The 25,618-nt window shown below is 39.9% G+C and overlaps 1 protein-coding gene across 1 annotated transcript in view; it reads left to right on the forward strand.

Annotated features, from left to right (window-relative positions):
- The window catches only part of LOC134543258 (low density lipoprotein receptor adapter protein 1-A-like), a 58,367-nt gene that overhangs the window by 24,705 nt on the left and 8,044 nt on the right, over window positions 1-25,618 (forward strand). The window contains exons 3-6 of the mRNA XM_063388171.1: window positions 18,503-18,663; window positions 20,030-20,142; window positions 22,207-22,318; window positions 22,996-23,125. Of these exons, the coding sequence (XP_063244241.1) occupies window positions 18,503-18,663; window positions 20,030-20,142; window positions 22,207-22,318; window positions 22,996-23,125 (516 nt within the window). The remainder of the gene's footprint in view (window positions 1-18,502; window positions 18,664-20,029; window positions 20,143-22,206; window positions 22,319-22,995; window positions 23,126-25,618) is intronic.

Consider the following 25,618-nt stretch of genomic DNA (forward strand, 5'->3'; position numbering starts at 1 on the left):
TTTAATATTAACCCCGCAACCCAACTCGCATTGCTATTGAGTATTTTAAAGCCGACAGTTAAATATATATGTTTAATTTATAATATTTTTAAAATCGTTACAATTAAATGCCTCTAAATATAAAATTAAACAATAAGAAACACATGAGCATAGTTTATTAAATTTTCTGCATAAAAAAAAATTGTCTGTAAAAATGCCCTGTAGGCCTGGCCTAATATTTGGCAACATATTGCACGCAGACTTGGAAGCGTTCGTTCTCGAAGGTTTTTAAGACTGCGTGCACTCGCAAGGGACTATATATAACGACGCGTATCACGTCAATAGCTGTCGCTTCTCGCTAGGGCCTCGGCGAGTAACCAAGCATCAACACCGACGGCAAATGATAGCTGTATACCGCAGTGAGTAATTCCTTCAACTTACATACATTAAACAAATTGGTTGTCTGTAAAGTCGGTTTACGGACGATAGTTTAACGTGACGTCATAACAAAACATTGATGAAATGATTGCATACTTTTATGAATAAAATTGAATCATTTTTATTGAATTATCACTATTTGTATGGATACAAAGAAGGAGTGAAATTAAATCTACAATTTAATTGATGAATTTACTTTTATTTGTACTCATTAATTCAAATATGTTTATTACTTTAACGAACAGATTATTTTAACTATAACTTTTATACATGTTTGCTATTTAACTTCTTCCAATCTGTGTGATTCTGTTAAGGATAGGACGATGATAGGAAAGGTAGGAGACGAATGGGAGTGTTTCATGTTTAATGTGCCTCGAAAAAGTCAAATCGATGGTTGTTCCAATCGAGTGGAAGAGAGATAGATGCGGCGCAAGCGTACAATGAGCGTAACGGGACAATGAGTCATCCTTTTTCGTGCGTGCAGCCGGCGTTCATCGATTTATTAGACGTTGTCACGTAAAACATAAAGTTTAGACATAGGTTAGGAAATGAAAAGTGAGCGAGTATTTCTGTACTTGGCAGTGACGTGTAAACATTTAACCTCGGTAACGAGCAAACTCGTATGTTCTCATGTTGCAAATAAACTTATAATACGAAACTCGGACAAAAAGATTAAACTTATAATACGAAACTCGGACAAAAAGATTAAACTTATAATACGAAACTCGGACAAAAAGATTAAACTTATAATTCTTTAAAATAATGCCGAGCGTGTTAAATATACGAAAATTATGTTTTCTATGACATTTCTTTTGCGAATCACACGTAGTTTCATAGGCGTGCCCAGACATTTCCATTAGGGGGGGGCCCTGCTAAATTTTTAAATCAGAAGCTGAATTTATAATGATAAATAGCCTAAATACATTCACTCATTGCCGTGTTTATATTTTTGTGCAGTATCAACGAGATATGTTTACTAGTTAATATTTATATCCGTATAATTTTAACAATCTTTAAAATATATATATATATATTTTTTTTTTCCATAGACAATGTTTAAAAAGTACTTACACATTTTTCCCCCTCAAATTTTCCAATAGCTTGGTCCAGATCTACCTTGAAATGAACTTCTTTTTAGAGAATGTAAAAACAGCAATTCAGACAACAGAACTTTAACAAACCTCTTAAAAAAAAATTATTTTTTTGCTTGGCATTTTAAGGGACCTCTTGTTTTAAATAAACTAAGGCGGCTGTATTTCCAGAACGATAAAATGTTTAAAAATATTGTTAATTAGCACGCTGCAACTCTGAAAAACAGTTAGAGTGTCACAGTGCCAGGAATATACGAATATTAACGAACGTATTAGAGAAAATTCCGATCTGAGTGATTACATTATGGGGGGCCATGGCCCACCTGGCCCCCCCTGTAGGCACGCCTATGCGTAGTTTCCGCACCCGCCGCTAGAATTCGCTGTCGTAGCAGCTACGTCGGACTATTTTATCATTTGACTAGCAGACCGAAATTTTAAACTGTAGATGAAACGGTTCTGATAAAAGCGAAAAAGGACTTTAAAAAATACGTCACTCCGGCTTTGGACATGATTTTTCGCAAATAATTTTTATTAAAATAATGTCCATCTTGTTATAATCATTAAACAGTTAATACTTTCCCCTTTGTCTTTGTGAACCTTTGGTTTGCACCATCCGCCACAGATGGCAGCACCGTGGTTACACATTTCCGTTCCATGCGCCTTTCGTTCCATTCACGAAAAATGCCGTATACCGATAGCCAAGATGACACGTTATAATAAACAAGGGCGTCGCCAGAGCGGGGTAGGGGGGCAGTTGCCCCCCCCCCCTAGAGCGTTAGAGATATAAAATAATGTAGCCAAATGCAAAAAAAAAATACATACTTTTCCCACAACATGTCCCCCCCGCCCCCCCCCCCCCCCTCCCTCTAGGCCATCGGCTAACGACGCACTTGAAATAAAACTTTGTGTAAACATTATACTGATTCTAGTAGCATGGTGAACATACCTATCATCTATGGTGATTCGATTCACAGATGAGGTGATTCGATCACTGGCTTCATTGTCACGCACGTTGGCGTGAAGCCCTGCGTGGCACCAAACAAGCGAGTTTTGTCGAGTGCCGACAACTAGGTCACCGGCGCAGACAAACTGCCGCTTGAAGATAGAGCACTGCTATCGCAGGGGTTTTTCTCAGTCATTAATGTCTATCGCTTTTCCTCCCCTCCCACCCCCTTTCCAGGCGACAAGCGAGCCATGTTGGAGGAAGTGCTCCAGGGTCTTTAATGTCAGTCGTAATTGCCGAAGCCCAGCAGGGTCGCTCTTCATCTTTTTTTGCAATTCCCCCCTTCTATGGCCTACCAGCGGGGCTTACTTCTGAGACAAGCAATTACATCCCTGTCGCACCAACGTGTGACCTTTTTGAAGCTCTCAACTCGAGAGGCGATCCTCGTAAGCCCGACGTCGCCAAAGTATTATGTCATGCGGGTCCGCAAAACGTTGTCTCCCATAGAGAAGAAGTAAACTACGACGGAAATGCTGAGAAGCCTAAGTTGTACATGAAGTTCTGTCCCTGCCCGAACACGTCCGAATATTCAACTTCGGCCAACCTCGGGATTTGTTTGTTATTTTTGCGCAGGAAAAAATGAATTCAAATATTAAAAGTGGTCGGTTAGGTTAGCTACATTAAAACACTTTTAAACACTATGGATGGTTAGTTAGGTTAGTATAGCTACATTAAAATAGACAGAGAAATATAAATATATATATAAATGAACCCGAGGTTGGCCGAAGGTGAATATTTTGGGGCGTGTTCGGACAGGGACAGAACTTGATGTACATCTTAGGCTTCCCGGATACGCTATGGTTTGTTATGCTTATTTTACCGTTCGTCGCACTCGGCAACGACTCGTGAAAGCGAACTGCGACAACGCCGTTTCACACGCGAAAATTTATTGCGGCAGTCCACGGAGAAAAGTCTCATTGTTGTGGATTTTACTCTACGCTATGGAGTCTTTTTCGCTTTTATCGGAACAGTTTCATTATTATATAATTTAACCTTTTGCTCTGCAAATCGAATTATTCGATAGTCGACGTAGCTGCTCCGGTGGCGAATTCTAGCGGTGGTAGCGGAAACTACGCGTTCAGGAATTTAGTTGAAATCACAATTTGCGTGTATTTATCACTCTCGGCATTATTTTAAAAATTCAAGGTTAAATTTTTTTGTCACAGTTTCGCATTATAAGTGTATTTATAACACTATAACACATGAATGTACTCGTTATCGAGGGTAGATGTTAAGACATTTCTGGCGAGTACTAAAAGACTCGCTAACATATTTTTTTTTCCGGAAGACTATTTGAATAATAAAATAGGTATATAATTGCGTATTAAATAACTTACGTCAACAAGGTGTTTGTACGGATACATTATCATTATCAAGATTACTCAACTTGAGGTGTTGCATCACTCAAAATAACATATTGCCTGCGCCGAGATATTGCATAATTTTTTTCATAACATCAAGGGGTGGGGGGGAGGAGGAAGGATAACCCTTGTATCTTTCCCCTCTCCCCTTGCTTTAGCCATTGCGAGTAACCACGATTCATTACAGCCTCGTACGTCAGAATTTAGTGAGGGATGATTGCCCCGTGGTCGGCGAAAACCATTTATTTTGCGGGGCTATTACAAGGAGAATAAACTCTCCCAGCCCATTCTCTTCCCGGGGATTGTTCTCCGAGAAGAAAGTTACAAGTAATTCTGTTGACGTTCGTCTTCGCGGGGCCCGATAAACTGCCGCGGGGGCGTAACTTACGAAACTAAGCATAGCGTAACTTAAGTTTCGCTGAAATCTCTCTGGCAGGAAATTAAATCCGCGACCGCTTAATTGCTCTCGTAATTCGAACTTTTGTCTTGATTGCTTTCGTCCCCCTTCTTTTTCCCTGTTAACATCTCTCTTGTGTTTTTTTTTATTATCTTGCCCTTTTTCCGTCCCGTCTTAGCCATTCGTGAAGATGGTCGTTTCTTTGCCAACAGAGAACATCTTCACCCTCTTCCTCATACTCCGTCTAGCTCTCTTTTCTCTTCGAGAACTCCATTACATCGTATCGCTGTGAGTGTTTGAAGGGCCGTCGAATTTAAACAAAAAATAAAAGAGAAGGGGGGATGAAATCACCGGGCCAGGTTGAGTTTCGATATTTTTTTTCTTGCCTTACTTTACCTTGATACATAGTTGGACGAAAATTACGTGTAATTTCGTTAATTGGAAACCTTACAAATTAAGCGATACACGCAGATCACGTTCACACGTATGGCCACGATAACGTTTACAGTCTTATGAGAGATATATTATTTTAAAATTGTGGATTTTTTTTTAAAGGTTTACGTTAAGTAACAGGAGGGTGCCTGACAAAATTATTTGCTTCCGGGCGCTTAGTTTCTCTAGAAGGTCAACGTACATATCTCGGTAAAAAAAAAAAAAAAAAAAAAAAAAAAAAAAAAAAAAAAAAATTTATTAATTATCTAAAAGTCAGCAGTCAGTAATAAATTGAATTTAATAATACTTATAGAAGGAGCCAAGCCATAATAAAAATATACATGTAGCCTACTTTTGAATGCTATCATATATCACTAATAAAATATCTGTACGTGGATTAACACCCATACCTTACCCGGGACTCGAACCCAGAACTCCTTGCACCGTAAGCCGGTGTGCATCCAACCACGCTATGGAAGTCGGCTGCGTGTTTAGTCACAAAATGCGCGTGACTTGTGAGTCACGGTAATATTCAGGGTAATATTCAGTGACGTCAAAGGCAAGCAACCATTGCATATTTAATGTGTGCGTTCAATAAACATTTTTTGTATCCGTGATATATGAATATTTATTTTGAGATTTATTTTATTTTTCAAGAGTTTAAAACTAATCTGTTATTTGTAGAATAATTATTTCATTTAAACACGGAGTAAAATAAATTAGTGTCGTTAATGTTACGTCATAAAACCTTAGATAAACATTAACAATTCCTAAACTCAAATATTAATTACGTTAAACTATATTGTAAATAGGTTTTGTCTCCTTAACGCACCCAACTATGACAAAGAGAAAATCGCGCTATTGAAATTTCACATTATTTAGTAACTATTACAGTTAAATTACATCGCTAACCTTTTATTCGTTTCACACACGTGGTATATATGTAACCGTCCGAAATGTGTGTTCGCACTCAAAGACTACGGTACATAACGACACACCGTCATCAATGTTCGTAGTTCAAAGAAAAATTGTCGTGAAGTACCTAGCTTGGCTTCTGAGTTGTATCGGTGTCCTTGGCGAATAATTCACCGACTTTTCGGTCGACATTGCAGTCGCCATCATCAGGGAGCAGTTACCTACTAGGGGAGTAGGTAACTGCTCCCTGATGATGGCGACTGCAATTTCGACCGAGACACGGCTACAACCCAGCAGCCAAGCTATTTCAGAAAATGGCCGTGAAAGCCTTGCGAGCATTATTGAAAAATTGTCGTGTTCGTAATCACGGGGGAGACAACCCCCCCCCCTCCCCCCCCCTCACCCAGCGGTGATCGCCGCGACCTTCGAAGTTGATGGTTGTCTCGCGTCGCGGGATGTTTAGTACGAGATGTGCCCGCCAGGTTGGGCTGGGAGCTGTTGTGTTCGCGCCGAAGCGGGAAGCCTTCTTTTCACAGACGAGCGAGCCAAACGCCCGATCGTGCATCTTCGGGTTTTTTTTTTGGTTCATTGTAAATAAATATGGCGGTGTTGATAAAAGGAAAGTCAATGAACAAGGCAACGGTTTTTTATTTGTACGCCGCCATATTTTTCGTTTGCCGTGTGTCCGTGAATGTTTATTTTGGACAACTCATGATAACTAATGGTAAATTAGGTTAGATTAGCTACATTATATATACTTTAAAACGTTGTGGACGGTTGATATGGTTAGGATAGCTACATTAAAGATACTGTGAAATCATGTAAACGGGTTTCCCTAGCGCTGGATAGCTGCATATTAAAAAGTTATTTGCTAAGCAACCATAAGATGATTTTACAGTATTTTTAATGTAGCTATACTTACCTAATATAACCAACCATCCACAATGTTTTAAAGTATTTATAATGTAGCTAACCTATCCTAATCGACCGCAAAATTTAGCGCCACACCGGTTTATACAATGAGATGGAACGGCGTGTGACGTATGAGTAAGCTACATTGCAAATAAATAACACCTGTTGTGGTACGGGAAAAAAAAAAAAAGCGAGCATGAACTTCGGGGGACTTCGGGCGTGGCTCTTTCGTGTGTGAAATGAAGCTCTACCACTCTGGTTCTGGGGTAGAGCGCCTGCCTTGTGACTTGTAGGGCCCGGGTTCGCGCCCCGGCTCCTCCAAGGCGGATTGCCCAGACAAAATGGTGGCATTTTCTCTGGTAGGAATACAATCCCTTGTAACAAGTCAGGCTACCAAAGAAACGGTGGGTGGAACAAAAAAAAAAAACCTTCCGGGTGGCTTCCAAATGGGGAGCCCGTTTCTTTGTGAAATGAGGGCTTCCCGGCCGAAGGACGCCCGAAGAGACGCCCGCGGCGGGACGCGGCCGACACAGACTGGATGGAGGCTACGCGCGGGAAAGCAGCCTCCGCCATCACAACACTCTCACGCGCTCCCTTGTTTACCTTCGGGTCTATATAGCTCGCCTGGATCGCAATAGTGTTCAGGGCTTCGGCAAAAAAAAAAAAAAAAAAAAAGTTAAAAGCTTTGTTATTGTTCCTGAGATAATACAAGAAGTAGCATGCCACGTCCGAAACCAACTAATTCCAATTTATCCTAACGGTGAGAGAAACTAAACCAGGTATATCTTCCACATTTTTTTATAATTATATATTTAAAAAAAAAAACATCATCTCTGAAATTGTATCACATCTTTATAAAAATACGTATTTTAGCCTCATCTGGATAAAACTACTTTTTGGTGCTAATGAAGCTTGATGGCTTTTTTTTTTTTTTTTTTTTTTTTTTACGATTCTTCCTAGAGAGTCATTACAAGCCAGTAAGAGAACAAATGTCTCTAGTATTAGCCTTCATACAGCCACGATTTGTTCAGGTAACCAGAAGCTAAGTGCGATCTTTGAATATATATATTCAAAGGTGTGATCCAGAAAGCAAGAAGGTGTTTATTTTCTCCCTTGAGTCATGCGCCGTACAGTGGGGATTTTTTTTTTTGTTGTCTGTTGGGAGAGGGGAGGACGGGCCACAGACTGATTGAACGCTGCCGAAAGGAGCGGCGAGAAGAGCCTTTTTGCTCGTCAGAGCGAGCCCGTTGTTTATGTATGTACGTGTATATATAACCGTGCTAAAGTGTTGGGTAATAATTTAACCCAGCGTGAATGAGCCCGGAGTTTTTTCCCTGTGTGTCTTTTTTTTACTTGGGCCCAACTTAACTAGCTACAGTTTAGATCTAGGATTGGGGGGGGGGGGGGGGGGGTTTAGTCATGGCTGGCGGATCCCCTAACAAAGCACACGATTCGTGCTGCCTTTTCTGCGTGGCTGAAACCCAGCATGAATAGGCCTGGCACGCATCTAGAGTCTTCCCTAACCCAGACCGCTCCCAAACTAATACACCTGGTTTTAGTTAGGTTAGGAAAAATAAAAAATTTGGTTGTCTGTAAAGTCGGTTTACGGACGATAGTCTAACGTGACAACGTCATAACAAAACATTGATGAAATGATTGCATACTTTTATGAATAAAATTGAATCATTTTTATTGAATTATCACTATTTTCTATGGATACAAAGGAGTGAAATGAAATCTACAATTTAATTAATAAATTTACTTTTATTTGCACTCATTAATTCAAATATGTTTATTACTTTAACGAACAGATTATTTTAACTATAACTTTTATACATGTTTGCTATTTAACTTCTTCCGATCTGTGTTATTCTGTTAAGGATAGGACGATGATAGGAAAAGTAGGAAACGAACGGGAGTGTTTCAACTTTAATGTACCTCGAAAAAGTCAAATCGATGGTTGTTCCAATCGAGTGGAAGAGAGATAGATGCGGCGCAAGCGTACAATGAGCGTAACGGGACACAGCGTAACGGGACAATGTGCGTAACGGGACACTTTTTCGTGCGCGCAGCCGGCGTTCATCGATTTATTAGACGTCACGTCAATAAAAAGCTGCTTTTATCCACAGCAGGTCGTGGCGTGTTCGCAACACGTGGTCTTCGTTCGCTCGCCCAGACGGGAGCGAAGCCGCGCCGTATTCCAAACAATCAAACGCTTGCGTGGCACCTGGCCCTCGTGACGGCATTCCGTTACTTGACCAGTGCGCGCGTGATGCGGCATCAGAGCTGTTGCCGCTCCTGATGCCTGGTGTTTCTCCCGTCCGGTCTCGCCGCGTCAGCCACGCCGAAAATTATTTTACGCGTGGCAAAACGGTCCGTGTATAGTTTTGTGTTGTGTATCGCCGGCGGTCTGCGCATTGTTCCGTTCACAACGTTGGTCAGCAACTTCATGCGTAAACAAACAAACTTTATGTGGCCATTGGGGAAATGGGCACAGTACGTACCACTTCTGAGAACTGTCAAATTTGAGGAAAGTACATCACGCGAACTATACCAGGGAAGCCTTCATTTCACAGACGAGAGAGCCAAACGAACGATCGTGCATCTTCGGTTTTTTTTTGTTCATTGTAAATAAATATGGCGGTGTTGATAAAAGGAAAGACCATAAACATGGCAACGGTATTTATTTGTACGCCACCATATTTTTCGTTTGCCGTGTGTCCGTGAATGTTTATTTTGGCCAACTCATGATAACTAATGGTCAATTAGGTTAGGTTAGATACATTATAAATACTTTAAAACATTGTGGACGGTTGATTTTGTTAGGATAGCTACATTAAAGATAGTTACTGTGAAATCATGTAAACGGTGTCCTAGCGCTGGATAGCTGCATATTAAAAAGTTATTTGCTACGCAACCATAAAATTATTTTACAGTATTTTTAATGTAGCTAACCTATCCTAATCGACAGAAAAATTTAATGCCACACCGGTTTATACGATTAGATAGAACGGTGTATGACGTATGACTCATACGGTATGAGTAAGCTATCCCAAACAAATACACCTGTTGTGGTACGGAAAAAAAAAGCGAGCATGAACTTCGGGGAACTTCGGGTGTGGCTCTCTCGTCTGTGAAATGAAGGCTTCCCACTATACAAGTTTTTGAAAAAGGCCGACCCACAATTGCAATGACCAAAACCGTTTCATTGCGATCGTCGAAACCCGCAATCATGAACGCGACGCACTCGAGCGGTGCTACTTGAAGGTCACCGTGATCACGAATGGACTAATATCAAACGAGGGTAACATTCGTGATAAATCCGTTAAGTCGTTCAAGGGAAAAGCTGTGGGAACCGAAATATGCCATGTTGGTTTCCAACGGTTTTTAGACCATATATTTAGATAATTTAATTTTTCAAAATATAATTTAGTTAAAGAATAGAATATAATTTAATCGAATGCCCTGAAGTGAATAAAAACTGACTGCGACAGACAGTTTCCCCGTTTGAATTCCTTTGTGTTTAGCAATTAATTCATTTTTAGGAATGACTACAGCTTTAGTAATACTGTCGATAGACACTGCGATTTTTTTTTAAAATCTACTCAAAGTTTAGTTCTCTTCCTTAGCGAAGGCAAATTTCCAATATTAAAAAAGTAAAAAATAATTGCTATGGATATATATATATATATATATATATATATATATATATATATATATATGGTATGATATGATATGATATGATATTTCGCGATGTATCCTATATCTGTTGGCAGTGTTAATAAGTAACTATATTAACTACAAAAAGATTAACCCGTGACATCTGACCAGCAATTCGCGAGCTCAGTTTTTCAACATATAAATAAGGTTTGTATACATTTTTTTTGCTAACCATTCTAACAACGACACCGTTATTTTGTTTAAATTTTTTGCATTAATTTTTAAAAGCAGGAATCACACCTAAGCATCGTAATACCTCGACAATTTCTTGCCGCAATATGATTGATAAATATAAACAGTTCTTAAGTCCCGCCAAAAATGGCTTCCTACTCTACTACTCATTGGTTGTTGCGCCATGCGTCCGTAACAGAAATAAAACATGTTCATTTCCCTTTCTACGCGCTCGAACTGTCTGTCTTCCATGCGCGCGACCGTCCTGTGCGCTGTTGTGAATCAGTGGGTTGGTAAACATGTCGGCCAAATCACGACTCACTGTTACTGTTATTTTTTTTCCATTCGTAGCGTAGTCGGATGCACACCGGCTGACGGTGCGAGGGGTCCTGGGTTCGAGTCCCGCGTAAGGCATGGGTGTAGAATATATATATTCTCATATTTGGTAAAAACTGGACATTGAAGATTCAATCTGCATATAATGACCCTTTGGCTATGGGCGAAAGCTGTAGGCCACATAACTATATAAAAAAATTTTTTTTTTCAATTGTGAACTCAGCTTAAGTCTTGATTCGTGTGTAAGTTGATAGATAAGAGATCTTTTTTTTTTTTTTTTTTTTTTTAGAAATTAATCTCCCGGTATTTTTTATGTTGAAAAAAAAAAGTATAAATTATTTTGGTTCCCTCCACTATTCGGGTGTTAAGACATTTCTTCGTTAAAAAAAAAAAAAAAAAAGTGTAGATTTGTAATCGGTATGAGACGGGAGTTATCCAGCGGGTTGGCAGCTCTGACCGCGGAGCAGTAACTCTTCCAGCTGGGCGCCGGCAGCTGTCGGCCTCGCGGCCCGGGCCGCCTGCCAGCCGAGCTGCTTGTGTTTGTGTGCATCACGCCGCGATCACGTGCTCAAAGTCACCCCTCTCCCGTCTCCCCACTCCTTCACCCCACTCCCCACTCCCCACTCCCCACTCCCTCCCCGCGCCGAACTAACCGCCGCCGCCGCGTCGCGAGCGAGCTCGCCTTCCCTCGCGTCTTGCACAGCGCGCGTCCAGCACAGCCAATCAGTTCAACCGCACACGTGTCACGCTGGATGTATTTACCCCACGCCGAAATGCCTGCGTGCCGGAACAGCAGACAAAGCCTAGCCTATTTTCCAGGAGAAGCTTACGATTCACGCCGAGATTTCGACATGCCCGAACATTACCGAATACCTGCCTTCGGGTGACTTCGGAATTCTTTTGTTTAGCTATATAGCTAACCTATCCTAACCAATCATCCTAATTTTAAAGAATATTAAATGGACCTAACCTATCATAACCCACTGTCCACAACCTAACCCAACTGACCATTTTCATTCTATATATCACAGATTTGTAATACATAAACGTAACTTAATCATTTGTTAAAATGGTGAACTATTAGATCACAATGTCAGAAAAAACCTTGTCATAAAAGTAGTTGTTTTTATTATTACTATCTTCCCTTTTATAAAAATTACTCACCTTAATTTCAAATTTATTATTTCAGAAGAACAACATAAATAGTGTTTTATTTCTTTTTTTCATTCATACATAACTTTCCAGTATATGTAACACTCACATTGACTAGATTTTCTCATTGGTAGCATTGGAGAAGTTAGAATTGACATTTCCGGCATTTAAAACAGACGTTTTTTCACATAAAAAAAAAGAATTCCGAAGACACCCGAAGGCAAGTATTCGGTAATGTTCGGGCATGTCGAATACTCGGCGTGAATCGTAGGCTTCCCATTTTCCAACACTTTTTTATTTTTATTTTACATCTTAGCTCTCGGTATGCGGCATTTGGAAGCAGTAACTTCGTGAATATGGAACGGAAGTCGAGAAACGGCGGCGGAGTTCACGTGTAGCAACATTAAACCCGCGCACAGTCACTTTCGTAAACATCAAGGGTACATACCAAACATATTTGAGGGGCCTAATTTACACTTTATGATAACGAAACTACCCCGGATTGTATTTAGTAAACTGAAATAGTCACAATGAAGATCGCAGGCTTTCCGCGTACATTGTCTGGAGTTGCTTGGCTTCTGGGTTGTAGCCGCGTCTCGGTCGCCATCACCTACTGAATTTATTCATTGTAAAAAAGTAATCTGAAGTTTTAAAATATCTAAGGAAAGTCACATTACAATAATTATAATGCATATTCTTCTTGCACAGTGGTAGAGCGTGCGCTTATTTACCCCAAGGGACATGGCTAAAATCTCGTCACTGATTTTTTTAAAAATACGTTTTAAATAACATTATATATTATATAATAATGTTGAATCGAAACTTGGACACGAAATTTAACGCAGAATTCTTAAAAATAACGACGAGTATTTTAAGCCCACTGCAAAAGCGAGTACATATTAAAAATTTTCCTTGACATGATGAAAATCACATCATTACCGTACATGAAAAAAAAATCCTTAATCTCAATTTTTATTTTTTATTTTTTTACACCTCAAATTTTACCGCCCCTCAAAAACCTTCGCTCTGGGAAAATGCCCGGTTGGCCCGTTTGTAAATCGGGGCCAGTGTCTAGTGCATCCTTGAGAGACCTGCGTTGTAACACACTTAAGAAAATCGGTCGAAAGAATATTGATCGAAAAACAGCTGCGGAAGTCTCAGCCGCGGCGACAGAAGCGCACGGTGTAACACTGGCCTTGCCCTACTCCACGCAGGGTCTTGGGTTGTGATCACTGAGGCGTTACGCTTCTGCGACCACAACCTTGATCCCGACGCCTTAGAGACTCTTTGTGTCACCGAGCAGCGCGCAACACAAACAGAACTAAATCACCGGTCTCCCCTCCTCCAGAATATTCCTTGAACACCACACAACTCCACCACAGCTGATTAGTTACCCCGAAGGTCAAACATTCCTTATATCATCACACGACTGAACCTTTTAAGTACTGTAATTAACTTCAGACAGATCTCTAACCGAATGTTTTATTTCTTATTGTTTTGTTGTAAACATGATTATTAGCTTAATAATGTTGAGAAATGAATACGTAAGTTGACGTTTAATATGCCTTTTCTTAACACCTCCCTATTATCCGACGTTATGCCGGCCCGTTTACTTCGAACAAGGGAGACTCCACTCTTCACAGGGACGTAACTATACTAGTTTCCACCCGGGGCAAGAACTAATCTTGGCTGCCCCCCCCCCCCCTTAATTCTTTTTTCTCATACCAACCTAACCAAAAACTTTCCCGACAACACCTCGTATTGATTCCACTATTCCAAATATTTTTTTTATTCAACTTAGATGATAAGCAAACATATTTATTTGCAGAGTACGTGAAGAAATACCAGCTTTTCAATATCTGACGATATATGTGTATGTTTGTATCTTTCAATATAAATAATTCCGTTCGTCTGCCCTCCGACATTTTTGTGTTTTATTATACTATGATATTCAAGTGTGTGTGTGTGTGTGTTTGTGTGCGTTTGTGTGTATGTTTGTGTGTGTAGTAAAATTTACTCTGCCAGTTTTGCGCTCCCCCCCCCCCTCCTCCCGTGGGCTCCGGAGTACGTGCCCCGCCGCCGATTAATCATATTGCCATCCGGGGCAGCAAGCGTGGGCGAGGCCAGAAACAGAAGTTTCTACAACTCGCCAAGTGCATAGTAGTTCAGGTGCACCCCACACTGGTGAATAATCATTTGAATCGACGGCGGGGGTGCGTGTTCTTGTGGGATAGGTTTGGCACACGGTCCTGTGTGTTGCGCTGGTAGGTTGCGTAATGCTACAAAAGTTAACGTGTACCTAATTCGGCGGGGGAGTGAAGCTCCCCACCAGTTAGATCGGCTAACTGGCGTGATGAAGTGGTACATGCCCCGTCTACCCCTCTCTAGTTACGTCCCTGACCGTCCTCCCATACACCTGGCCTGTGACGCCATCACTCTAGAGGAGCGAGGCACTTGCCGCTGGCACCCGTCCATTACGTGAGCTCGTTCAGAGGACGTGCAGTGGCAGGTACTAGAGGTGGGTTGTTACAGCAATTTTCAGTATCTGTTCCAACCTGTTACTGATACAGTAATGGACCTAGTTACAAGTCTCTGATACTTTTGTATCAGAGCAGTAGCGGTCCCAGGAAGCGACAAGGTATCAGCATTCTCGTTACAGGGTACACATCCTCCGTGCCGTCATCACCAGCGTAAAAAGGTATCGGTGTCTCTGATACATTATTTATCACGCCCGGTAATTCTCTACCTCTGTTACTCTCATGCCCGCCTGATACAGCCAGTATCAATCAGTTCAACATTCACTGCAGTTCGTCCTGGCCGTATATTAATTACCACCATGTACATTGTTGCGGGCTGTCATGCTTTGTAGTTAGTATCTTTATAGTGAAATAAGGAATGGATAAGTGCAGGAAAAAGACTTCATTTGTGTGGAATTTTTTTACGGAAAATAATGAGTTTGCTAATTGTAATTTGTGTAAACAAAAACTGAGTTATAAATCATCATCGACTAATCTGAAGAAACATTTGAAACGTAAACATTGATGTAGTATGCTCACTAATGTACGTATCTGTTTTTTTTAATTTTTAATTTTTGATAAAATCGTAATCTTTTAATGTATGAAAACACTAGTTACTAATTGTTTTCGGAAAAAAAAAGTCCATCTGTTGATTACATCTGTTATTAGTGTCAACTGAGAATTTATTTGCATTTTCATAGTTGTTAGGTGCACAAATATAAATATTATATCTTGTATTAATGTACTTTTTAATATTAAAATTTCATTAGTTTTATTATTGAACGAGACTGTGCACGCACTGCGCACTGAGCGTACTTTGATGTGGGACAATAACCAAACGACTCGTAACAATTTCGCTTTGCGCCTCTCCTTCAACGCCTTCCCCTGCGCTTCCTCCCCTACATTATTTCCCTTCTTTATCCCTTATTCGTCGTTCCTGCTCCCTGCCCTTTCACAAGCTCCGCCCAAGTGACAGTCATCTGCGATCGGGTTCTGCGCACATTGGCCGTGGTGTTGTTTCAGGCGAATTCTGAACTGATACTAAAGTACTTGAAACTTTTCAAGTGTACTCGTTTGTCGTTCCTGATACAGGCGCGTATCAGTGACAAAGTATCAGGTTGAAACTTTTCGACCCACCTCTAGCAGGTACGACTGCAGTGAGGAGAAGGAGATGACAGGACAGGGGAGCGGTGAGAGGGAACACACGGGAAACACGTGATCACAGCGTGACACACATTTATAACCAGTTCTGCCGGTTCGCCTGCATCATTGTTGTTCTTTCTAATAGGTTCAGCTGTTTACATTGTGCGTGATTGCGGTATTAACACGTATTTGGTTAACGCCCAGGCAGGCCGGTTTAGTTGTTTTTGTTGTTGTTGTTGTTGTTGTTGTTGTTGTTGTTGTTGTTGTGTAACATCTTAGCTCTCGGGAAGCCTTCTTTTCACAGACGAGAGAGCCAAACGCCCGATCGTGCAATTCGGTTTTTTTTTTTGTTCATTGTAAAAGGTTAGGTTAGCTACATTATAAATACTTTAAAACATTGTGGACGGTTTATGTTAGGATAGCTACATTAAAGATACTGTGAAATCATGTAAACGGTTTCCTAGCGCTGGATAGCTACATATTAAAAAGTTATTTGCTAAGCAACCATAAAATGATTTTACAGTATTTTTAATGTAGCTATACTTACCTAATATAACCAACCATCCACAATGTTTTAAAGTATTTATAATGTAGCTAACCTATCCTAATCGACCGCAAAATTTAATGCCACACCAGTTTATACAATGGATAGAACGGAAAAAAAAAAAAAAAAAGGCGAGCATGAACTTCGGGGAACTTCGGATGTTGCTCTCTCGTCTGTGAAATGGCTTCCCTTAGCTCTCGGTAGGAGTAATTTCGCGAATGTAACGGAAATCGCATGCCATGTGTGGCAGATGGCGCGAACCAAAGTTGCAAAACCAAAGGGAAACTTTATACGTAGTATGAACTGTCTAATAAATTTTAACAAGATGGACAGAATTTAAATAAAATTGCTTGTCGAAAAATCAGGTCCAAAGCCGGGGTTTAATTATTTTTTTTTCCCAAGTCTTTTTCACTTTTATCGGAGCTATTTCACTCTGCAAACTAGATGGTCGGCGCAGCTGCTCCGGTAGTGAATTCTTGCGGCGGGTGCGGAAACTTATGTGTTATTCGCGTCAATAAATGTAGTTGAAAACACAATATGCGTATATTTATCGCGCTCGGCATTACTTTGAATAATTCTACGTGTCATTTTGTGTCAGAGTTTCGTATTGTAATTTTATTTTCAACACGAGAACACGTGAATTAGCTCGTTACCGAGGTTAGATGTTCGCACATTATATGTGGTTGTTACCGTACTCTTATATCTAATATATTAATACTGGTAGTTTCTTTTTATCGAAGTTTTCTGATTTCTTTTGGTGATTGTATAATAGCACGCGTCACAAACAATTATTAGACTTCACTGATGTTTTCTCAATTTAAAAACAAAAATGCTGGTACAGTGCATTTTATAATTGTTTATTTCATATCTATGAACGCACTACTTCATTAAAAATGAAACGATTTTTTTTTATTTTGCTATCACTAATTGACTTTTGCAGCTAAATATTCAGAACACTGCTTGGAATTTCATGTCTATAATAATACTGAAGGGATCATTCTTTCACCCGTGGATATCAGTTCCGTACTTTTAATTTAAATTGTTTTGTTATATATTTTCTCAGTTCAAATAAAGTTGAAAGTGTGTTGAAAGTTAACTCATTCCTTGTTTATTTTGTTCTTTCCTTGCAGTACACGGACATCTTCTCTTCACCTGGAGATAAGATCACTTAGGCCCCGGAAGAACTCTGAGAACCAGCGTATAAATAGTTTCGTGTATTTCCGTGCTCGTATAGCTTTCTCTACTCCCTCTTTGATGTTATGTCTGAGGCTGGGTGGTTCCTACAGATGGTTCTGCGACCGAAATAGCTGGTGATATAGAGTCTGTTTGGATACGGGAAGGGGGTCTCTCATTTACGAGAACTTCTTTATCCTGAAGTTCGCTGTCTGCTCTCGTCATTTGTATGGTGTTATTGGACCAAGCCTTGTCGATACCTAGCGGTTAAAATGGGGGAAAAAACTATTAGGAAAATTTTAATTTGTGATAACGCAACCAAATATAATTTTACTGGTAAAGTATATCATTGTCATGAACGAAACACAAACCCCGTTTGCCAAGGGGTTTAATTTCCAAGAACAAAAAAAAAATCCTTCTTCATTATGAATTTGAACAACAATTGTGTGAACGGCCTAGAACGTGGTTCTGCAACCGACTGCCCGTCGCACGTGAAGAAACCATTTCCTCGTCACGTGCTCGTCATAAGTTCACATTACTCGGACTCCGCAGTGGCATTCAACTACACGGGTAAAAATACTTAGGTATTAGAGAAAAAAAAAATGAGTTGATTAATACTAGATCCTTCGCCAGCAGCCTGCGATTAGAAGTTCAGGTGGACTCTGAACTCCCAATCCCGAGGTCTAGTGTTCGAATCCTTGTCCGGCCATCATGATGTACTGTCACTCCAGGCTACAGGCAAATTCTGGGTGAGACTTTTCCTCACAAGGAAGATACATGGAAACCAAAAGACGCCATCTTGGTTCCAACAGTTTTTAGGCTTTAACTTTAACAATTAGCAATCGTTAGGTCTTCCAAACGTGGCTTCGAAAAATCACAAATGGAACGCCTGAAGTTAATAGTGGCTAGCTGCTACACATAGTTTACCCTGTGAAGCCATTGGCTTTTGGTATATATATTTATATATATTTTAAAAATAAATACAACTGTAGTTACGCTGTTAATATACACGATTATAGCGTGACTCTTTTAATTGTATGATCTCTGCCTTAACATAAGGCCAATTTTTTTTAGCATTACAGATTAATAAAAAAATTCGTTATGACAAACGCATTGTTGAAACCATTAAGACGTGTCTTCCCCCCTGGACGGGTCGGTGTCCTCGGGAGTGAGAGTGAGAGTGAGAGTGAGAGTGACGAGTGTGGCTGGGCTGTCGCAGAGCTGAGCGACGAGTGGCAGCTGGACGGCGACAAGGACTGCGAGCCCGACCTGCCCGCCGACGGCGTCAGCTACCTGGTCAAGTACCTGGGCAGCACGCTCATCGAGACCCCGAGCAGCGAGGAGGCCACGGCCGAGGCCATCAAGACCATCATCACCATGGTTCGTGCCCCGTCCGCGTGCCCCCGGCCAGGGCCCCCACATGGCCGGTGCTACCGGTGGGTCTAGGGGGCCTGCGAAGGAAAGAAAAAAAACTTGAAACAAAAAAAAAGTAGACAATTTTAAATAAATCGTAGAAAACAATTAAACAGAAAGGCCTAAATTTAGGTACCGATGAAATATCACACCAGAGTAATATTATTCGGAATATGCTGTGCGTACAGAACGTGTCTGAATCTACAACTGTGAGTAACAAAACCACCACCAATTGACGAGACACCATGTTGACAGTGCAGAACACTTACACTCATCTATTTGCCATTATTCAAAATCAATTTACGTTGACAATCGAAACACTGACTTAAAAATAGTTTTGTGTTTGAAAAATAATTGTGAAAAGGTTAAAAAAAATATATAACTAAAACAATATATATAAAGAAATTTTTTTATATCTGTTAGAAAAAAGAGGGGGGGGGGGGGGGCATAATGACTTCTAGCAACGGGGCCCACAGAATAATGTGGGGGTCTGGTCCCAGCCCCCAGAACGACCGCCCAACACAATCTTGGTACACTTAGAACCGAAATATTTAGTCAGTTTTATTTGTGGTTCAAAAACGTTCTGTTGTCTGTAAGTTTGGTGAGCTATGAAAAGGAATTAGGAGAAAATGTAAAAAAAAAAAATATTCAGTGTTCAGGGGAGGAGGGGGGGAGACATGACGCTATGTTCCCTCCTTTTTTTTCTTCTCAGGATAACGTCAGTGTGTCTCGTGGATCCTATAATGGAGTCGAACACTCCGGGTTTATGGGTGTAGATCCTCCCTAGAATTAAGAAGCCCCTTGCTTGCGCTTTCAAAATCGCGACTGTGAAACGGGGTTGATAAACGTAAACGGTTTTACGGAAAACTCTCTCTCTGTATATTTTATAGTTTTCTGCTTATTGTTTGCATTTTATACACAGCCACATATAAATACTTCATCTTTTTGTCATTAAGAAAATGGTTAATTTTGTGTGGTTTTTGTACAGAATTATTTAAGAATAAAATGAACTGTTTTAGTGTAACAGTTAACAATACACAGACACATTATTTCAGTTGGTACGTACATGACCTGAGAACTAAGGAACCTACCCAAACTATGCAAGAAACTTATCAAGTTTATTGCTAATGCTAAGAGAGCGAATGCGATGAAAAAGCCAGCTGATTTTGTACTTGAGTCTGACCACAATATATGAGCACTGTCAGTTTATAAATTCACAGAAAACTACCCTGTGGTTAACCTTGCAGTGAAACCGTTCTTAACATTACAACTGAAAACCTCATTCAGACTTTCACAAGAGAAAACTTATGATGAGGCCTTCCTCGTGTTGCAGGCGAAGGCTAGCGGCAAGAAACTGCCGAGGGTGGAGCTGTGCATCAACTTGGACGGCATCAAGACAGTTTATCCAACCACACAGGACACGCACCTCGAGGTCTCCATCTACAGGTATTTTTTTCTCTTTTAATTTTATTTTTGCAGTGCTGTATTGAGGACACTAGTTTTATATGCTTGTTTTTGCCCTGATGGAAGCTGCTGATGACGCTCCTTCAGCTAGCTTAGTCCAAGTTCATCATCACCTTCATTTGGTATGCCATGACATTTGTTAGTTTTGCTGATCATCCAGCTGAGTCGTTGTCATAATGGCTGAGGGTCATGATCCTATAGTTTAGTAGTACCTTCTGATTGCTTCTCCTTTTTAGGCACTCTGCCGTTTCTCCAAAATAAATCTGCAGAGTTTTTATTTCGGTGAAGCATTTAATATACATGCTGTTCTACCTCTGGATCATTTTCCAGCAACCTTTACTAGGACATAAAGTTGTTTAGACTAGTCGCAACACACCCAATCACATGCCCAACATCCAATGCCCGTACCACCCATAAAAAAATTATTCTGTATCCATCACTACCCAACGTATTGCAAGAAATGATATTTGTGAACTGTGGAAAGCCTGTGTTGAATATTGGGTTCATTTGAAATTGAGATGTCAGTTCTATTGGATTCCAAGTAATATGTAGCATTTTTTTTTACCATTACCACGCCTTCTTGGTTCATTATTCTACTCCATAATATCAGAGGCAAATTTTTCAGAAATGAAAATGTTAGTGTTTTTTTTTTGTATGTATGGTCTCTACTCTTAGAGGCTTTCAAAGTAGGTTATTTTTGGTTTGGCGTTAGTTATATTTCATGTAGGGCAGGGTCGCTTCTATAGATTCCATAGATATATTGGCCTTTGCCACGTCTCGTAGTGGACAATTGCAAAGAAGCAGTAAAGAAATCTTGAAGTAGAACGTAAGAGAAGACTTTCAGTGTGGTAGAATTCAGTGATATCTGTTCAAGAACTATCTACAACAAGAGAAGGGCGTAATAAAGGGGATGTGGCGAGGACGGACTCAATTGGGAGATCCTCATTACACCCACAGATCACATGCTTGGGACAGACACTCGGTCATGTACCAGACCCACACTCGGCCTACTTGTCTTTCACAAAACGTCTCGTTTATTTTTTGATGTGTATCATCTTAGCTCTCGGTATAAGGCATTGATAGGAGTAATTTCGTGAATGGAACGGAATTTGCATGGGATGAAAATGTGTATAACCACGGTGCTACCATCTATGACAGATGGTGTGAATCCAAGTTCACAAAGACAAAGGGAAACTTTATAGTATTAACCGTTTAACGAATTTTAACAATATAGGCAGTATTAGTATTTAAATACAATTCCTTGTCGAACATCAGGTACAAGGCCGGGGTTTACTATTTTTCAAGTCTTTTTCTCTTTTATCAGAGTCGTTTCATTATATAGTTTAACATTTCGTACTGTAAATGGAACAATTCAATGGTCTAATATGTAACTTCTCCGGCAGTGAAATCTAGAGGTGTGTGATTCGCGTCCATAAATGTAGTTGAAAACACAATGTGCATATATTTATCATGGCTTGTATTATTTTAAAGAGTTTTACATAAAATTTTTTGTCTCAGTTTTGTATTATAAGTGTATTTGCCACATGAGAAAATAAATTTGCTATTTACACATCTCTGGCGAGTACTGAAAGACTCACTCATAGGTAAGTATTTTATTCTAATTTATGAATCCTAGTGGTCAGAGGCGCAACAACTAAATTTTCAAGGGGGGGGGGGGGGGGGCAATATACCTTTTTATAAAGAATCATCGATCCCCCCTATTGAAGCGGGGGGTCGGGGGGTCCTCCCCCGGGAAAATTTGTATTTCAAGGTGGAAAAGGTGCTATTTAAGCAGTTTTATTATCTAAAAATTGGTTACACAGCTAGTGGAAATAACATATCCGACTTGTGTACAGCACTTTCTTTGCACCCGTTTGCCCCCACTTCAAGGTTTTAGAGGGGGGGGGGGGCAAAATACCCTTCCCCCCCCCCCCTGTTGTTGCGCCCCTGCTAGTGGTTATGTTTTATGTAACACATAATGTTTATTGCTATGTAACATCATGTTCAGAGTTAACTAACTGCCACCTACTATGTCTTTCCATGCAGGATCTCCTACTGTTCTGCGGACGCAACTCACAGCCATGTGTTTGCTTTCATTGCCACGAACAGCAATGAAACCATGGAATGTCATGCCTTCCTGTGCCCGAAAAGAAAAACGGTTGGTTCTGTTTTAAACCCTGTAATTTTTTATTATTCAGTATTGCACATACGTTGTATCATATAGCACAGAAAAAAATATTGTTGTAGGAAAACATTTAATATCCTGTGTGGAAATACATTATAGTAGATATTCAAGGCTTAAAATTATAAATAAAATGTTTTAAAAGCTTGGTGACAAGAGTATAAGGGAAGTTAAATGTGTCTGATAAATAATAAATTCACCACATGCGTATATAAACATCCTCTACTTTTAAATTTCAAATTTTTATAAGCCTGCAATTACAATATTAGGTACATTCTTAATAAAGAATATTAATTTTTAGGACTGTTATGTTTCTTTTAGTTTAAGGATACCTTAGATAATTTCTAAATCAGAAAAATGGTAAATTTGAATGGAAATGTAACTACAAGTTGTAATTTAATTTAAAAATTATACTTTGTGGAAAAAATAAAATATTAATCTACTAATTTTTCTTTTGGGCAAAAAAATCGCAGTACTAAGCTATTATCTACTTTAAAGATAAATCAGGAAAGAAAAAAAATAGAAAAATAATTTTTAAGGATTGTCAGCTACTGTTGTAGGTGTTATACTTCCAACTTGAAAGTTTATAAAATGAAGCTGTAATTATATTTTATTTATCACTAACAGTTACATATGCTATTTGGTTTTGGCAGACTCAGGCAGTGACTCTCACTGTCGCACAGTCGTTCAACACGGCCTACCAACTGTGGCAGTTGTCGCAGGAGACCGCCAGGAGTGAGTCTGCCCTCGGCCACACTTCCCGCTACGCCAGCCAGAAACAAGGTGCGTGCAGTAACTGTGTGGTGGTTTGTAAATTGTTGTAAGGCCCCTGCCTACCTGGGCACACGTAGGACTTGATCACACTGGATGCGACGTGGCAAACACTTGGGTGGCCACACCTAGCAAGACGCGAAGCGACACCTAGCGACAAGTATTAGCGCGATTGTCTCTCGGCTTGCTTGTCGCTTGCCTCAAACATGCTTTCTGAAAAGTTTATAAGTGCATTTTGTGTGAAAAAATACTTACGTGACATGAGATCAAGTTGCTGAGCTGCAACAATAGCAAGTCTCTGCATTGTTCACCCACATAGTTAGTATTTAATGTACTCATGTAGTAGTGAGCTGCAACAATAGCAAGTCACTGTGCACTGTTCATCCACATAGTTAGTATTTAATGTACTCATGTAGTAGTGAGCAGCAACAATAGCAAGTCACTGTGCACTGTTCATCCACATAGTTAGTATTTAATGTACTCATGTAGTAGTGAGCAGCAACAATAGCAAGTCACTGTGCACTGTTCATCCACATAGTTAGTATTTAATGTACTCATGTAGTAGTGAGCTGCAACAATAGCAAGTCACTGTGCACTGGTCATCCACATAGTTAGTATTTAATGTACATACTCATGTAGTAGTGAGTTGCAACAATAGCAAGTCACTGTGCACTGTTCATCCACATAGTTAGTATTTAATGTACTCATGTAGTAGTGAGCTGCAACAATAGCAAGTCACTGTGCACTGTTCATCCACATAGTTAGTATTTAATGTACTCATGTGGTAGTGAGCTGCAACAATACCAAGTCACTGTGCACTGTTCATCCACATAGTTAGTATTTAATTTACTCATGTAGTAGTGAGCAGCAACAATAGCAAGTCGCTGTGCAGTGTTCATCCACATAGTTAATATTTAATGTACTTATGTAGTAGTGAGCTGCAAAAATAGCAAGTCACTGTGCACTGTTCATCCACATAGTTAGTATTTAATGTACATACTCATGTAGTAGTGAGTTTCAACAATAGCAAGTCACTGTTCACTGTTCATCCACATAGTTAGTATTTAATGTACTCATGTGGTAGTGAGCTGCAACAATAGCAAGTCACTGTGCACTGTTCATCCACATAGTTAGTATTTAATGTACTCATGTAGTAGTGAGCTGCAACAATAGCAAGTCGCTGTGCAGTGTTCATCCACATAGTTAATATTTAATGTACTTATGTAGTAGTGAGCTGCAACAATAGCAAGTCACTGTGCACTGTTCATCCACATAGTTAGTATTTAATGTACATACTCATGTAGTAGTGAGTTTCAACAATAGCAAGTCACTGTTCACTGTTCATCCACATAGTTAGTATTTAATGTACTCATGTGGTAGTGAGCTGCAACAATAGCAAGTCACTGTGCACTGTTCATCCACATAGTTAGTATTTAATGTTCTCATGTAGTAGTGAGCTGCAACAATAGCAAGTCACTTTGCACTGTTCATCCACATAGTTAGTATTTAATGTACTCATGTAGTAGTGAGCAGCAACAATAGCAAGTCGCTGTGCAGTGTTCATCCACATAGTTAATATTTAATGTACTTATGTAGTAGTGAGCTGCAACAATAGCAAGTCACTGTGCACTGTTCATCCACATAGTTAGTATTTAATGTACTCATGTGGTAGTGAGCTGCAACAATAGCAAGTCACTGTGCACTGTTCATCCACATAGTTAGTATTTAATGTACTCATGTAGTAGTGAGCAGCATCAATAGCAAGTCACTGTGCACTGTTCATCCACATAGTTAGTATTTAATGTACTCATGTAGTAGTGAGCAGCAACAAAAGCAAGTCACTGTGCACTGTTCATCTACATAGTTAGTATTTAATGTACTCATGTGGTAGTGAGCAGCAACAATAGCAAGTCGCTGTGCAGTGTTCATCCACATAGTTAATATTTAATGTACTCATGTAGTAGTGAGCTGCAACAATAGCAAGTCCCTGTGCACTGGTCATCCACATAGTTAGTATTTAATGTACATACTCATGTAGTAGTGAGTTTCATCAATAGCAAGTCACTGTGCACTGTTCATCCACATAGTTAGTATTTAATGTACTCATGTGGTAGTGAGCTGCAACAATAGCAAGTCACTGTGCACTGTTCATCCACATAGTTAATATTTAATGTACTTATGTAGTAGTGAGCTGCAACAATAGCAAGTCACTGTGCACTGTTCATCCACATAGTTAGTATTTAATGTACATACTCATGTAGTAGTGAGTTTCAACAATAGCAAGTCACTGTTCACTGTTCATCCACATAGTTAGTATTTAATGTACTCATGTGGTAGTGAGCTGCAACAATAGCAAGTCACTGTGCACTGTTCATCCACATAGTTAGTATTTAATGTACTCATGTGGTAGTGAGCTGCAACAATAGCAAGTCACTGTGCACTGTTCATCCACATAGTTAGTATTTAATGTACTCATGTGGTAGTGAGCTGCAACAATAGCAAGTC

This window comes from Bacillus rossius (genome assembly GCF_032445375.1).
Source record: "Bacillus rossius redtenbacheri isolate Brsri chromosome 9 unlocalized genomic scaffold, Brsri_v3 Brsri_v3_scf9_2, whole genome shotgun sequence".
NCBI classification, from domain to species: Eukaryota; Metazoa; Arthropoda; class Insecta; order Phasmatodea; family Bacillidae; genus Bacillus; species Bacillus rossius.